Source organism: Oncorhynchus kisutch, linkage group LG21 (genome assembly GCF_002021735.2).
Source record: "Oncorhynchus kisutch isolate 150728-3 linkage group LG21, Okis_V2, whole genome shotgun sequence".
Taxonomy (NCBI): Eukaryota; Metazoa; Chordata; class Actinopteri; order Salmoniformes; family Salmonidae; genus Oncorhynchus; species Oncorhynchus kisutch.
In genome coordinates this window covers 32,038,617-32,053,154 of record NC_034194.2, presented here as the reverse complement: position 1 = coordinate 32,053,154, position 14,538 = coordinate 32,038,617, and the positions used below count along the sequence as shown (strand labels likewise).

General features: G+C 44.4%; 1 protein-coding gene across 14 annotated transcripts in view; it reads right to left on the bottom strand.

The window, feature by feature from the left end:
• Positions 1–14,538, bottom strand: part of LOC109866351 (serine/threonine-protein kinase MRCK alpha) — a 114,145-nt gene that overhangs the window by 70,380 nt on the left and 29,227 nt on the right. For all 14 annotated transcript variants that reach the window (XM_031800270.1, XM_031800274.1, XM_031800280.1 and 11 more), the window contains 4 exons: positions 9,343–9,434; positions 5,889–5,972; positions 4,487–4,582; positions 3,739–3,887 (listed from right to left, as the gene is read on the bottom strand). In XM_031800270.1, coding sequence (XP_031656130.1) covers positions 3,739–3,887; positions 4,487–4,582; positions 5,889–5,972; positions 9,343–9,434 — 421 coding nt within the window. The remainder of the gene's footprint in view (positions 1–3,738; positions 3,888–4,486; positions 4,583–5,888; positions 5,973–9,342; positions 9,435–14,538) is intronic.

Genomic DNA, 14,538 nt, shown 5'->3' with positions numbered 1-14,538 from the left:
CACAGCCGCAAGCTGCCCAGTGACACAATCCTACCAGACGAGCTAAATCACTTCTATGCTCGCTTCGAGGCAAGCAACACTGAGGCATGCATGAGAGCATCAGCTGTTCAGGACGACTGTGATCACGCTCTCCGTAGCCGAAGTGAGTAAGACCTTTAAACAGGTCAACATACACAAGGCTGCGGGGCCAAACGGATTACCAGGACATGTGCTCCGGGCATGTGCTGACCAACTGGCAGGTGTCTTCACTGACATTTTCAACATGTCCCTGATTGAGTCTGTAATACCAACATGCTTCAAGCAGACCACCATAGTCCCTGTGCCCAAGAACCCAAAGGCAACCTGCCTAAATAACTACAGAGCCATAGCACTCACATCCGTAACCATGAAGTGATTTGAAAGGCTGGTAATGGCTCACATCAACACCATTATCCCGGTATTTGCATACCGCCTAAACAGATCCACAGATGTCGCAATCTCTATTGCACTCCACACTGCCCTTTCCCACCTGAACAAAATAAACACCTATGTGAGAATGCTGTTCATTGACTACAGCTCAGCGTTCAACACCATAGTACCCTCAAAGCTCATCACCAAGCTAAGGATCCTGGGACTAAACACCTCCCTCTGCAACTGGATCCTGGACTTCCTGACAGGCCACCCCCAGGTGGTAAGGGTAGGTAGCAACACATCTGCCACATTGATCCTCAACACTGGAGCTCCCCAGGGGTGCATGCTCAGTCCCCTCCTGTACTCTCTGTTCACCCACAACTGCATGGCCAGGCATGACTCCAACACCATCATCAAGTTTGCTGACGACACAACAGTGGTAGGCCTGATCACCGACAACGATGAGACAGCCTATAGGGAGGAGGTCAGAGACCTAGAAGGGTGGTGCCAGAATAACAACCTATCCCTCAACGTAACCAAGACTAAGGAGATGATTGTGGACTACAGGAAAAGGAGGACCGAGCACGCCCCCATTCTCATCGACGAGGCTGTAATGGAGCAGGTTGAGAGCTCCTTGGTTCCTTGGTGTCCACATTAACAACAAATTAGATTGGTCCAAACACACCAAGACAGTCATGAAGAGGGCACGACAAAGCCTATTCCCCCTCAGGAGACTAAAAAGATTTGACATGGGTCCTGAGATCCTCAAAAGGTTCTACAGCTGCAACATCGAGAGCATCCTGACCGGTTGCATCACTGCCTGGTACGGCAATTGTTCGGCCTCCGACCGCAAGGCACTTCTGAGGGTAGTCCGTACGGCCCAGTACATCACTGGAGCAAAGCTGCCTGCCATCCAGGACCTCGACACCAGGCGGTGTCAGAGTAAGGCCCTAAAAATTGTCAAAGACCCCAGCCACCCCCGTCATAGACTTTGTTCTCTCTACTACCGCATGGCAAGCGGTACCGGAGTGCCAAGTCTAGGACAAAAAGGCTTCTCAACAGTTTTTACCCCCAAGCCATAAGACTCCTGAACAGGTAACCAATGGTCACACAGACTATTTGCATCGTGTGCCTACCCCCAACCCCGCTTTTACGCTGCTGCTACTCTCTGTTTTATCTTATATGCTTAGTCATTTTAACTATACATTCATGTACATACTACCTAAATTGGTATGTACCCGCACATTGGCTAACCGGGCTATCTGCATTGTGTCCCACCACCCGGCACCCACCACCCCCTCTTTTTACGCTTCTGCTACTCTCCGTTCATCATATATGCACAGTCACTTTAACGATACCTACGTGTACATACTACCTCAATAAGCCTGACTAACAGGTGTCTGTATATAGCCTTGCTACTCTTTTTTCAAATGTCTTTCTACTGTCTTATTTCTTTACTTACCTACACAAACACATACCTTTTTTTGGCCCCATTGGTTAGAGCCTGTAAGTAAGCATTTCACTGTAAGGTTTACACCTGTTGTATTCGGCGCACGTGACAAATAAACTTTGATTTGAATTGCTGCAAAGAACCCACTACTAAAGGACACCAATAAGAAGAAGAGACTTGTTTGGGCCAAGAAACACAAGCAATGGACATTAGACCGGTGGAAATTTGTCCTTTAGTCTGGAGTCCAAATTGGAGATTTTTGGTTCCAACATCTGTGTCTTTGTGAGACGCGTGTGGGTGAATGGATCATCTCCGCACGTGTGGTTCCCACCGTGAAGCATGGAGGAGGTAGTGTTGTGGTGTTGGGGTGCTTGCTGGTGACACTGTCAGCGATTTATTTAGAATTCAAGGCACACTTAACCAGCATAGCTACCACAGCATTCTGCTGCAATACACCATCCCATCTGGTTTGGGCTTAGTGGGACTATCATATGTTTTTCAACAGGACAATTACCCAAAACACACCTCCAAGCTGTGTAAGGGCTATTTGACTAAGAAGGAGAGTGATGGAGCGCTGCATTAGATGACCTGACCTCCACAATCACCTGACTACAACCCAATTGAGGTGGTTTGCGATGAGTCGGATAGCAGAATGAAGGAAAAGCAGACTGAAGTGCTCAGCATGTGGGAACTACTTCAAGACAGTGGGAAAAGCATTCCAGGTGAAGCTGTTTGAGAGAATGCCAAGAGTGTGCAAAGCTGTCATCAAAGCAAACGGTGGCTTGAAGGATCTCAAATATAAGATATATTTTGATTTGTTTAACCATTTTTTGGTTACTACATGATTCCATGTGTGTTATTTCATTAGTTTTGATATCTTCACTATAATTCTACAATGTAAAAAACAGTCAAAATAAAGAAAAACCCTTGAATGAGTAGGTGTTCTAAAACCTTTAACCGGTAGTGTATGTAAGGTTATGGGCTCCCGAGTGGTGCAGCCGTCTAAGGCAATGCATCTCAGTGCTAGAGGCGTCACTATAGACCCTTGTTTGATTCCAGACTGTATCACAACCGGCCGTGATTTGGAGTCCCATAGGGCGGCGCACAATTGGCCCAGCGGCATCCAGGTTTGGCAGGGGTAGGCTGTCATTGTAAATAAGAATTTGTTCTTAACTTACTTGCCTAGTTAAATAAAAGGTAAAAAATTCTCTGCTTCATTAAGGAGGGACATTTCTCTCTGCTTCATTAAGGAGGGACATTTCTCTCTGCTTCATTAAGGAGGGACATTTCTCTCTGCTTCATTAAGGAGGGACATTTCTCTCTGCTTCATTAAGGAGGGACATTTCTCTCTGCTTCATTAAGGAGGGACATTTCTCTCTGCTTCATTAAGGAGGGACATTTCTCTCTGCTTCATTAAGGAGGGACATTTCTCTCTGCTTCATTAAGGAGGGACATTTCTCTCTGCTTCATTAAGGAGGGACATTTCTCTCTGCTTCATTAAGGAGGGACATTTCTCTCTGCTTCATTAAGGAGGGACATTTCTCTCTGCTTCATTAAGGAGGGACATTTCTCTCTGCTTCATTAAGGAGGGACATTTCTCTCTGCTTCATTAAGGAGAGACATTTCTCTCTGCTTCATTAAGGAGAGACATTTCTCTCTGCTTCATTAAGGAGAGACATTTCTCTCTGCTTCATTAAGGAGAGACATTTCTCTCTGCTTCATTCAGGGAATACTTTTATTTAGAGGCACAAAGGAACCAACTATTTCAGTGATCATACAGGTGGCTTGGACTAATGAGTCATTAATACAATACTCGTTAATGAGCACACACGTACGTGTGTGTGTGTGTGTGTGTGTGTGTGTGTGTGTGTGTGTGTGTGTGAGAGAGAGAGACTCACCTGTGGACGTAATGCAGTTGGTGCACTGAGTCGATGGCCAGCACCATCTCAGCCAGGTAGAATCTTGCCATGTCCTCCGGCAACCTGTCTTCAAACTTACTAAGCAGGGTGAGAAGGTCCCCACCCACATAATAATCCATCACCAGGTACTGCCGAGAGAGGGGAGGAGAGAATAAATCTCTGACAAAGTAGCAATAATAATAGTGTACAAGTAACATTCTTTGTATTCCTCTAGTGTCCCCCGCACTTCCTCCCTCCATCTTTACTTTCTTCAGGCCTCCCTCTTTCTCCTTAGTCTTTATTGTCAACCACCCATCCCTCCCTGCCTTCTTTACAGTCAACCACCCATCCCTCCCTCCTTTACCGTCAACCACCCACCCCTCCCTCCCTCCCTCCTCTACCGTCAACCACCCATCCCTCCCTCCTTTACCGTCAACCACCCACCCCCCCCCTTCCTCCTTTACCGTCAACCATCCCTCCCTCCTTTACCATCAACCGTCATCATACTATTCATTTCATTCCGGCCTCTTCACAGCTTGTGTTCATCCCAAATGGAACCCTCTTCCCTATATATTGCACTACATTTGACCAGTACCCTATGCCATTTGGACGCAACCCTTTACACCCCTTAAAATCAGTGGTCATACTTTTGACCAGAGTCCTATTGGCAATAGGTTCCGATTTGGGATGCAGACATACCATATATTGAAACCCATATGAATAGAGGGGAAGTTAGTGGAGATCTTACCAGGAAGTTGTCGTCCTGGAAGGCGTAGTGCAGGGTGGTGATCCACTGGCTGTCCCCGTTCACCAGCACGTCCCGCTCCTCCCGGAAACACGCCGTCTGAGGGAGAGGTCAAAAGGGTAATCATTATATAAACAGAATGAATGGAATGTACTGTAGCTACTCTCATTGGCACACACTTCGGTCCATCACACTTCGGTCCAACCTGTGTGTGTACTGAATTCCTGTGTCTGCTAGTGGTGGACAACCATAGAATTAATAGATTGTATTTCTATCTTTATGTGGGAAACACCATTTCAGATCCTTTAGGGGTCAATTAAGTATTTTCAATTCAATTACACTTTCTAACAAACGTATAAAATAGTCAAATTCATCTATTTCCACCTGTATGAACAACCTGTAGCTAGACTATGTCATGGGGTACATTAATGAGGACATGGGTTTGAGAGTTGCGTTTATATTGCAGACAGTTTCCCATGTCCAGAGACAGCCAGACACAGTGGGGAGTTCGGTATGAAAACTGCAAGCCCAGGGGACCACTGGGAACGGCTACACAGACACACACACAGACCACTGTGAACAGCTGCCAATTAAAAGAAAAGCACAGCAGCAACAGATATACTGAGTGCACTGGTTCGATTCCCCAAGCCAACTAGGTGAAAAATCTGTTGATGTGCCCTTGAGCAAGGCACTTAACCCTAATTGCTGCTTTAAGTCTCTCTGGATAAGAGCGTCTGCTAATTGACTAAAATTTAAATACACTGAACACACACCACATGATCGCTCGCTCATACTGAAAATAGGTTCTGAAGTTGAATTAAGTTATGTATTCAAATTCACATTTAATAAACTTGAGACATGCACATGTAACTGACAATTATATGAACATTTTGCATTGAATGTTTAATGCAATGTTTATGGAAAAGCCAAGGAGTTACATAATGCTAACTCAACTTAGTATCCAGCCCTGAGTAGTGCTGTAATGCTATGGCTGTTGTTAGTATTTAGCCCAGAGTGGCAAATGCTATAATACTATTGCTGTTGTTAGCATTTAGCCCTGCTCTAATGTTATCGCGATTGTTAGCATTTAGAGCTGCTGTAACATTATGGCAGTTGTTAGCATTTAGCCCTGCTGTAATGCTACGGCAGTTGTTAGCATTTAGCCCTGCTGTAATGCTATGGCGGTTGTTAGCATTTAGCGCTGCTGTAACGGTGTAATGCTATGGCGGTTGTTAGCATTTAGCCCTGCTGTAATGCTACGACGGTTGTTAGCATTTAGCGCTGCGGTAACGGTGTAATGCTATGGCGGTTGTTAGCATTTAGTCCTAGTGTAATGCTATGGCAGTTGTTAGCATTTAACACTGCTGTAATGCTATGGCGATTGTTGTTACTAGCCAGAACTCACCTCAGCTCTCTTCAGCATCTCCCACTTATTGAGGATCTTCATGGCGAACACCTTGTCTGCATTCTTCACCTTAACCACAGCAACCTACAGGAATCGTGGGAGAGAAGGAGAGTTTGAGGAGAGAAAGTTTCCATCCACCAAATTAATTACATCTTTCCTGTCATATTCAATAGGGCAAACCATGGGAAATAAATCTGCTCAGTTCCAGAACGTTTTCTCCCTACTGAACACGACCCACTCCTGTTAGATCAGGAAAGGGGAGTGAACGAGGGCAGAAGGGGAGTGAGCATCTTTGTGGAATGAAACACGGCCATAGAGTTAGAGGAGGAGAAGTGGAGGAGGGGAAGAGAAAGGAAGGCGGACAGGAAGTAACCTAGGACATGAAGATAGTGACCCCTGAGACACACACAGCTGGGATCTTTCGGCTCAAGGGCCTCAACGTGCCATAGCCGCACGGCAGCACAGATAACACTCATTACAATGGGTTTGCAGCAAGGATAGGAAAGCTATCTGGCTAAACTACTGTTAAGTGATAACGCCTCTAACACAGCCCCAGTCAGCCCCCATGGTTAGACATGAGTGTAGTAACGAGCATTCCTAAAACGAGTTGCAACTGTAGCGAGGCCAGAGGACTTCAGCTAGCAGGATTCTTCCCTCCTGCCTGCCAGCCAGAGGACACCTGAGAAAGCCTTCTTCACTTCAGCTTCCCCACAACTCCCTCCTCCACCACGGAAGGAATTTAAACCACCAATCATCCCCACAGTCACACGCACCGCACGCACACACACGAGAGTACACGCAACACTCACAATAAAAAACACACTCGGCCTTATTGGAGTCTGAGATGAAGAAAAATAAGGAGAATGCTAAATTCAACACAATGACAACATTCCTCCACTGTTTGGGTTTCTCCTGCTGGTCTGATGTGGGAGGAGGAGGAGGGGGGGGGGGAGCTTCTTGGCAGTGTCCCTGTGTATAGCGTGTGTAATCCCCCCCACCCCGTTTTCTTAGCTTTCTCCACTCAGACATGTGTCGGCGCTTGACATGTACGACAGCTGTAGTGTTATAAAAGCAATTAATCAGGAGAGCCGAAACATCACGCACAGACACCTAAATCTCTCTCCCAACGAACAGACAGACGCGTTCTCTCTCCCAGCTGACTATGAGAAGACCCTGCTCATAAATGTCCTCTTTCACCTCTGTTTTCAGTTCACACAGCTTCCCACTTCTTACTCTTCCGTAGAGTTTACCATTTTTCCTGAACCTTTCCCAAATATCCCAGCTTTTTCAGAAATCCCATTTTGAGAATTCAATCCCTGCTTATCTGGTATTAAATCCAACTGGTATGTCTGAGAGAAAAAAACTGGAAACTTTGGGAACATTTTTCAGAAATACCAGAAGAGAATAAACAGCCTCAAAATGGGATTTCTGAAAAACCTGAGATATTTTCTGGAATTCTGCTAAACTCCTCCCTGGGAAAGGCAGTAATCAGTAGATGTGAATGGTCTTACTCCACCCTATCTGAGAGATCCATCCTCCACATACAACACCCATTCTGCCAGTCACATTCTGTTAAAGGTCCCCAAAGTACACACATCCCTGGGTCGCTCAAAGACTCAATCATGGACACTCTTACTGACAGTTGTCTGCTTTGTATGATGTATTGTTGTCTCTACCTTCTTGACCTTTGTGCTGTTGACTTTGCCCAATAATGTTTGTACCATGATTTTGTGCTGCTACTATGTTGTTATGTTGTGTTTCTACCATGCTGTGTTGTCATGTTTTGCTGTTATGTTGTCATCTTTGGTCTCTTTATGTAGTGTTGTGCCTTGTTGTGATGTGTGTTTGGTCCTATATTTATACTGTATTTTATTTATTTTTAATCCCAGCCCCCCTCCCCTCAGGAGGCCTTTCGGTAGGCCGTCCATGTAAATAAGAATTTGTTCTAAACCGCCTTGCCTAGTTAAATAAAGGTTAAATACAAAATAAAATGGTAGATAACCTTTCAGTTACACTATGATGGCGTTCCACTGGAATGACATAAGAGGGACCTCTGGCCAGAGACCTTTCAAATCATAATGACCTCATTATCATTAAGTAGATCTAATCCTACAGTCTTTGCCTGCCGACCACTGGAAACTGTTGTTGTGAATGTAAATACTTTTAAATGGAACTAATTAATTACACAAATCCAGCCACTTTTTCTAGCAAACTCAAACGCTTTGATTAGCATGTAGGCTACAGATACTAGGCTTTATGAAATAAACTGGCAGATCTGGGCCTGTTGACACAGCACAGAAGGCACCGAGACTTAGGCCTCTTCAACACAAGCTGCTAGAGGAGACACAGTAAACACAGGGCCTATATCATAAATCCAATAAGTAGAGGCAATCAACCGTCAGGCTGTAGTCTGGTACTGGGCTAGGGACCAGGGCTGGGGCACAACCATGTTGTTCTTCCACTCACCGTGAAATAAAACCCCAATAAAAGGGTCTGAAAGAGGCCATAGTGAACTCAGCACTGGGCATAGCGCCAACCAACCTGCTCCACCACACCTGGGTTCAAACAATATTCCAAGTCTTTCCAATAAATTCAGCTTTTGCTCTAGCCTGCCTGGAGTGGCAGATGGGTAGTGTTTGCCGGTTTGGAACTATTCCATTGGTGTATGACGCCAGGCAAGCTCAATCAACCACAGATAAAGTATTTGAAATCATTTCAAATAGTATTTGATCCCAGGTCACTCAGCAGCACAGCAGCTAACCTAACAAACATTAATATACAACAACCATGTGTCACAGATCATGAAACCTTACATAGCTGAGTTTCTGCTGCCATCGCTAGCTACCTGCCTAGCTCACCAACATTCCCCAGGTTTGAGATCACACACAATAAAAACGATATTTCAACTCAGGCCCCCAAGCTGTGAATAAGAAAAATAAAGGGTTGGTTTCAGTTCCATTTTTTTTATAAGTATTTTCTTCTTCCACAATGATGGTGAAGAAGAGAACAAAGCATTCTCTCACATGTTGAGTCATGCAGATAGCATGTAGCCTAGCGGCCAGCCTTGCTGCTGAAATCACAGAGCAGGGGTAGATAACTCAGAAAATATTGATAATCATTTGTTCCCCCTGCAAATTGAAACAAAGAAAATGGATTGTATTTGAAGATAACAATAATTTCATACCTATATTACATTGAGACACCATCACATATATTTTATTTGTGTGAAAACTTGGGAACAGATTTCCTAAATTAAAAAAAATGTTTAGGACTGAATTCCTTGACTATATTTGCATGCATTGTTTGGTTGTTGTATTTGTTTCGAAGCCCTATGGAGGCTACACTTAAAATGATTCGGTCTTTGCTGATGACTTGCAGGATGATTTATATTAAAGAAACTTCCTGGTGATGTTTTTATTTTAACGTACAATAAAAAGTCACAAAATAGGCTTACCTCTCCAAAGGCTCCTCGTCCAATCACCTTGAGGATCTCAAAGTCCTCCTTGTGTAGGCGCAGCTGTTTGACCATGGAGGTGAAAGGTTTGGCTGCAGGAGAGAAAGAGAGGTTAGCATTCTGGGGACTCATTTTGTGTAGGCTACGCCAGTTTTCATACAAAGGTTTGCATTTATACAAAATGTTACTTGACCTGAGAATACGCAAAGTCGAACAATTGTGCATAATCAAGATTAAATTCATAAAACTGAGAATTTAAAAAAATGCTGTATATTTCAAATGTGACAAAGCAAGTGTCACTAGTAGTGATATCAGGTGTCTCTCTTCCAGGCTGTCACGCCCTGTATGCTGAGGGGTTCATATTATTTATAATATTACTTCTATCTCTACTTTGCACATTCTTCCACTGCAAAACTACCATTCCAGTGTTTTACTTGCTATATTGTATTTACTTTGCCACCATGGCCTTTTTTTTTGCCTTTACCTCCCTTCTCACCTTATTTGCTCACATTGTATATAGACTTGTTTCTACTGTATTATTGACTGTATGTTTGTTTTACTCCATGTGTAACTCTGTGTCGTTGTATGTGTCGAACTGCTTTGCTTTATCTTGGCCAGGTCGCAATTGTAAATGAGAACTTGTTCTCAACTTGCCTACCTGGTTAAATAAAGGTGTTCTCAACTTGCCTACCTGGTTAAATAAAGGTGTTCTCAACTGGCCTACCTGGTTAAATAAAGGTGTTCTCAACTAGCCTACCTGGTTAAATAAAGGTGAAATAAATAAAACAAATATAGGGTTAACCTATTGAGATATGGTTGATATAGGGTCAATCTATTATTTTGACTGTAGTAAATGACCGTGGTCCGGATGTACAGAGGGCAGTGATAAAATTGTCTATTGTTACCCTCACATTTACCCTAGCCTAGCACTCCGGGCGGAAATGGACCAATGTGGGTCACCGATGTGACTCACAAAGGTAAGCTGGAGCCAAAACACAAGCAGCATTTCCCTACTTTGTGGAGAAAGACCATTCATCCACTTCCTTGTTTACTGGATAGATCCTCCAATAACCCTGAGGTAGACTGCCAGTTGGTTGGCTCACCAGGGTAGGAATACTGTAGGAGTAGGAGATGTAGAGTTCTATTGGACATAATAAAGATCTATTTAATGCCTATAGGTCTAGTTGTTAGGATTTGACCTAGGCCTACAGATCTCTGAGCACTTTGCTTAGGTCAACCCTTTTGCACGTGTAAGCAGAACACCTGGTTCACATCAAATTGTAATTCATTCATTCATTCATTCATTCCATCCATCCATCCATCCACTTGTTAGTCTTCCAGCCTGGTCCAGTTATCAAAATGCAGGCTGATCCAGAGTACCCTGGCTCCCCTGTCAGAGGCCCTGCAAAGGTCACAGCCAGCCAGGGGAAGTCCCTTGATCTTCTCACTATCCACAGAGAACAGACCAGACCAAAACACCACCCCACAACAACCTTTACTGATAGGCTACTACTTCATTACTACAACACACAGACAGGCTACTACTTCATTACTACAACACACAGACAGGTTACTACTTCATTACTACAACACACAGACAGGCTACTACAACACACAGACAGGCTACTACTTCATTACTACAACACACAGCCGGGCTACTACTTCATTACTACAACACACAGACAGGCTACTACAACACACAGACAGGCTACTACTTCATTACAACAACACAGACGGGCTACTACTTCATTACTACAACACACAGACAGGCTACTACTTCATTACTACAACACACAGACAGGCTACTACTTCATTACTACAACACACAGACAGGCTACTACTTCATTTTGCTGTGTGGTATGATGAATACCGATGTCCCTTCCGTGTTTATTTGTATTGTAAGAGTGCGCGTTTTTCAACAACTGAAAGTAATTTGGGAAATGGCATTAGCAATTACTGAGTTTTCAACAAATATTTCACAAGAGTCTGACATTTTCCTTATGTCCGGTGTCCACATTGTTGGAAGTAGAACGAGCCGACGCTTGGCTTGGCACACACTTCTCACTTTACTTGTTGCCATGAATTCACACACATTCAACCTGGCTCTGTTCAGGAAAAAGATTCTCCAAACATAGGCCCCTGTGAAAAAGGGAAATGCCTGCTGAAATAAAACAAACATCCAGAGGGCTCAACCTCTCCCTTATTCCCCCAATCTTCTCCCAGCCAGCCAGTTAGGCCTAGTTGGCATGGCAGGGAGACAGCCAGTCTGCCATACCTGGCACACAGCTCTGCTATCACACTCCAATCACTGGCCGGTGCAAACCCCTGGCCGGTGCAAACCCCTGGCCGGTGCAAACCCCTGGCCGGTGCAAACCCCTGGTATACAGTGCCTTTCATTAAGTATTCAGACCCCTGGACTTTTCCCCACATTGTTCAGTTACACCCTTATTCTAAAAAAATGTTTTTTATTATTCTCAATTTACACACCATACCCCATAATGACAAGGCAACATTTTTACATTTTTGCTAATTTATTGAAAAAGAAAAAGAAATATGAAGTATTCAGACCCTTTACTCAGTACTCAGACCCTTTACTCAGTACTCAGACCCTTTACTCAGTACTCAGACCCTTTACTCAGTACTCAGACCCTTTACTCAGTACTCAGACCCTTTACTCAGTACTCAGACCCTTTACTCAGTACTCAGACCCTTTACTCAGTACTCAGACCCTTTACTCAGTACTTAGACCCTTTACTCACTACTTAGACCCTTTACTCACTACTTAGACCCTTTACTCACTACTTTGTTGAAGCACCTTTGGCAGCGATTACAGCCTTGAGTCTTCATGGGTATGATGCTACAAGCTTGGCACACTTGTATTTGGGGAGTTTCTCCCATTCTTCTCTGCAGATCCTCTCAAGCTCTGTCAGGTTAGATGAGGAGCGTCTCTGCACAGCTATTTTCAGGTCTCTCCAGAGATGTTAGATCGGGTTCAAGTCCAGACTCTGGCTGGGCCAGTCAAGGACATTCAAAGACTTGTCCCGAAGCCACTCCTGCATTGTCCTGGCTGTGTGCTTAGGTTTGTTGGCCTGTTGGAAGGTGAACCTTCACCCCAGTCTGAGGTCCTTAGCACTCTGGAGCAGGTTTTCATCAAGGATCTCTGTACTTTGCTCCGTTCATCTTTGCCTTCATCCTAACTAGTCTCCCAGTTCCTGCTGCTGAAAAACGACCCCACAGCATGATGCTGCCACCACCATGCTTCACCATAGGGATGGTGCCAGGGTTCCTAGCCTAGACGTGATGCTCGGCATTCAGGCCAAAGAGTTCAATCTTGGTTTTGTCAGACCAGAGATTCTTGTTTCTTGTTCTTGTTGCTTCCGTCTGGTCAGTCTACCATAAAGGCCTAATTGGTGGAGTGCTGCAGAGATGGTTGTCCTTCTGGAAGGTTCTCCCACCTCCACAGAGCTCTGTCAGAGTGATCGGGTTCTTGGTCACCTCCCTGACCAAGACCCTTCTCCCCTGATTGCTCAGATTGGCTAGCTCTAGGAAGAGTCTTGGTTGTTCCAAACTTCTTCCATTTAAGAATGATGGAGGCCTCTGTGTTCTTGGGAACCTTCAATGCTGTATAATGATTTTGGTACCCTTCCCCAGATCTGTGCCTCGACACAATCCTGTCTCGGAGCTCTACGGACAATTCCTTCTACCTCATGGCTTCGATTTTGCCCTGACATGCACTGCCAACTGTGGGACCTTATATGAACGGGTGTGTGCCTTTCCAAATCATGTACAATCAATTGAATTTACCACAGATGGACTCCAACCAAGTCGTGGAAACATCTCAAGGATGATCAATGGAAACAGGATGCACCTGAGCTCAACTTCGAGTCTCATAGCAAAGGGTCTGAATACGTATTTAAATGAAGTATTTTTGTTTTTAATACATTTATAAAAAACTGTTTTTGCTTTGTAATTATGGGGTACTGCGTGTAGATTGCTGAGGAAATTGTTTTATGTATTCCATTTTAGAATAAGGCTGTAACATAACAAAATATGGAAAAAAGTCCAGAGGTCTGAATACTTTCTGAAGGCCCTGTATATAAACACTGTACCTGATAAAGTCATGAAATTGAAGACAACTGACAATAGATCAGCTTCTAATATGTAGGTCATCAGACTTGCTTCAACTGACCCCAAGTCTGCTACCATGTGTAGGGGCTACTAAGAGATAGGGGTAGGGGAGGAGAGTACCGGAGTAGAGTAGGGGAGATACTTACTGCAGTTCACTGATGAGTGGGTAAGTGAGGCAAACATTGGCAAAACCACCAAGATGATGAGAAAGTCTATCGGAAAGCCCAGAAAACTAGCCAGGCCACTACCACTACAAAGGGCCTGAAGAGAGACTGTAGCCCAACTCCCTTTCCTTAAAGCCGACATGCACAGTTGTGCTCGTAGTTAAAGGGTGTCTCACTAGGAGTGTACAGAGCAAATGCCAGCCCAGGACTGACGATATCAGTTACTGCCTAAGAAAGAAATAACAGCAGTCAATTTCCACAGAACGAGCCTAGCATACATTCTGGTGCAGAAAGGTTTATTACAAAGGCAAGCCCACAGCCGCCTTGCGAGAGTGTTTATCAGTCTGATTTATAAATGGAAACCATTTGTGTGGATGTAGTGAACTTGAACACAAGATTGTTACTAGGCCTAGACACATGGTCTCATACACACAAACGCACACACACGCAGCCCCAGTCTCGCTCAGATATACCCAACGATCATGTGACGATTTGTCCTAGAGTGAAGAAATGTACATCACACCCTTTTTACTCCGAGCTTCAGACAAAGGTCTTCCAGTTCTACATCTTTATCTTCACTATCAAAATATACAGGTCGGCCAAACATAGCAACAGTTGCTATGTCAAGGTGTGGCACACGTCATTTTGTAGTGCTTTAAACGTGACTATCCAACCAAACCGTCACTTTGTCTGGAGGGCTTTTCTTTGATGGTTTTGCGAGAGCTTAGCAACGGAGTTCACTATTACTAGAGCGAGACTGACAATGTCAGTAATATGAGTGTTCCGCTGGTCAGAAACACAGGATTTGTGAGTGACTGTATGCAGAACAACTGGAAAAACATGAGTGGATCCTACTAATCCACAGACGGACTGGTTTAGCCCAGATGCTGCTCCTCAGACAGAT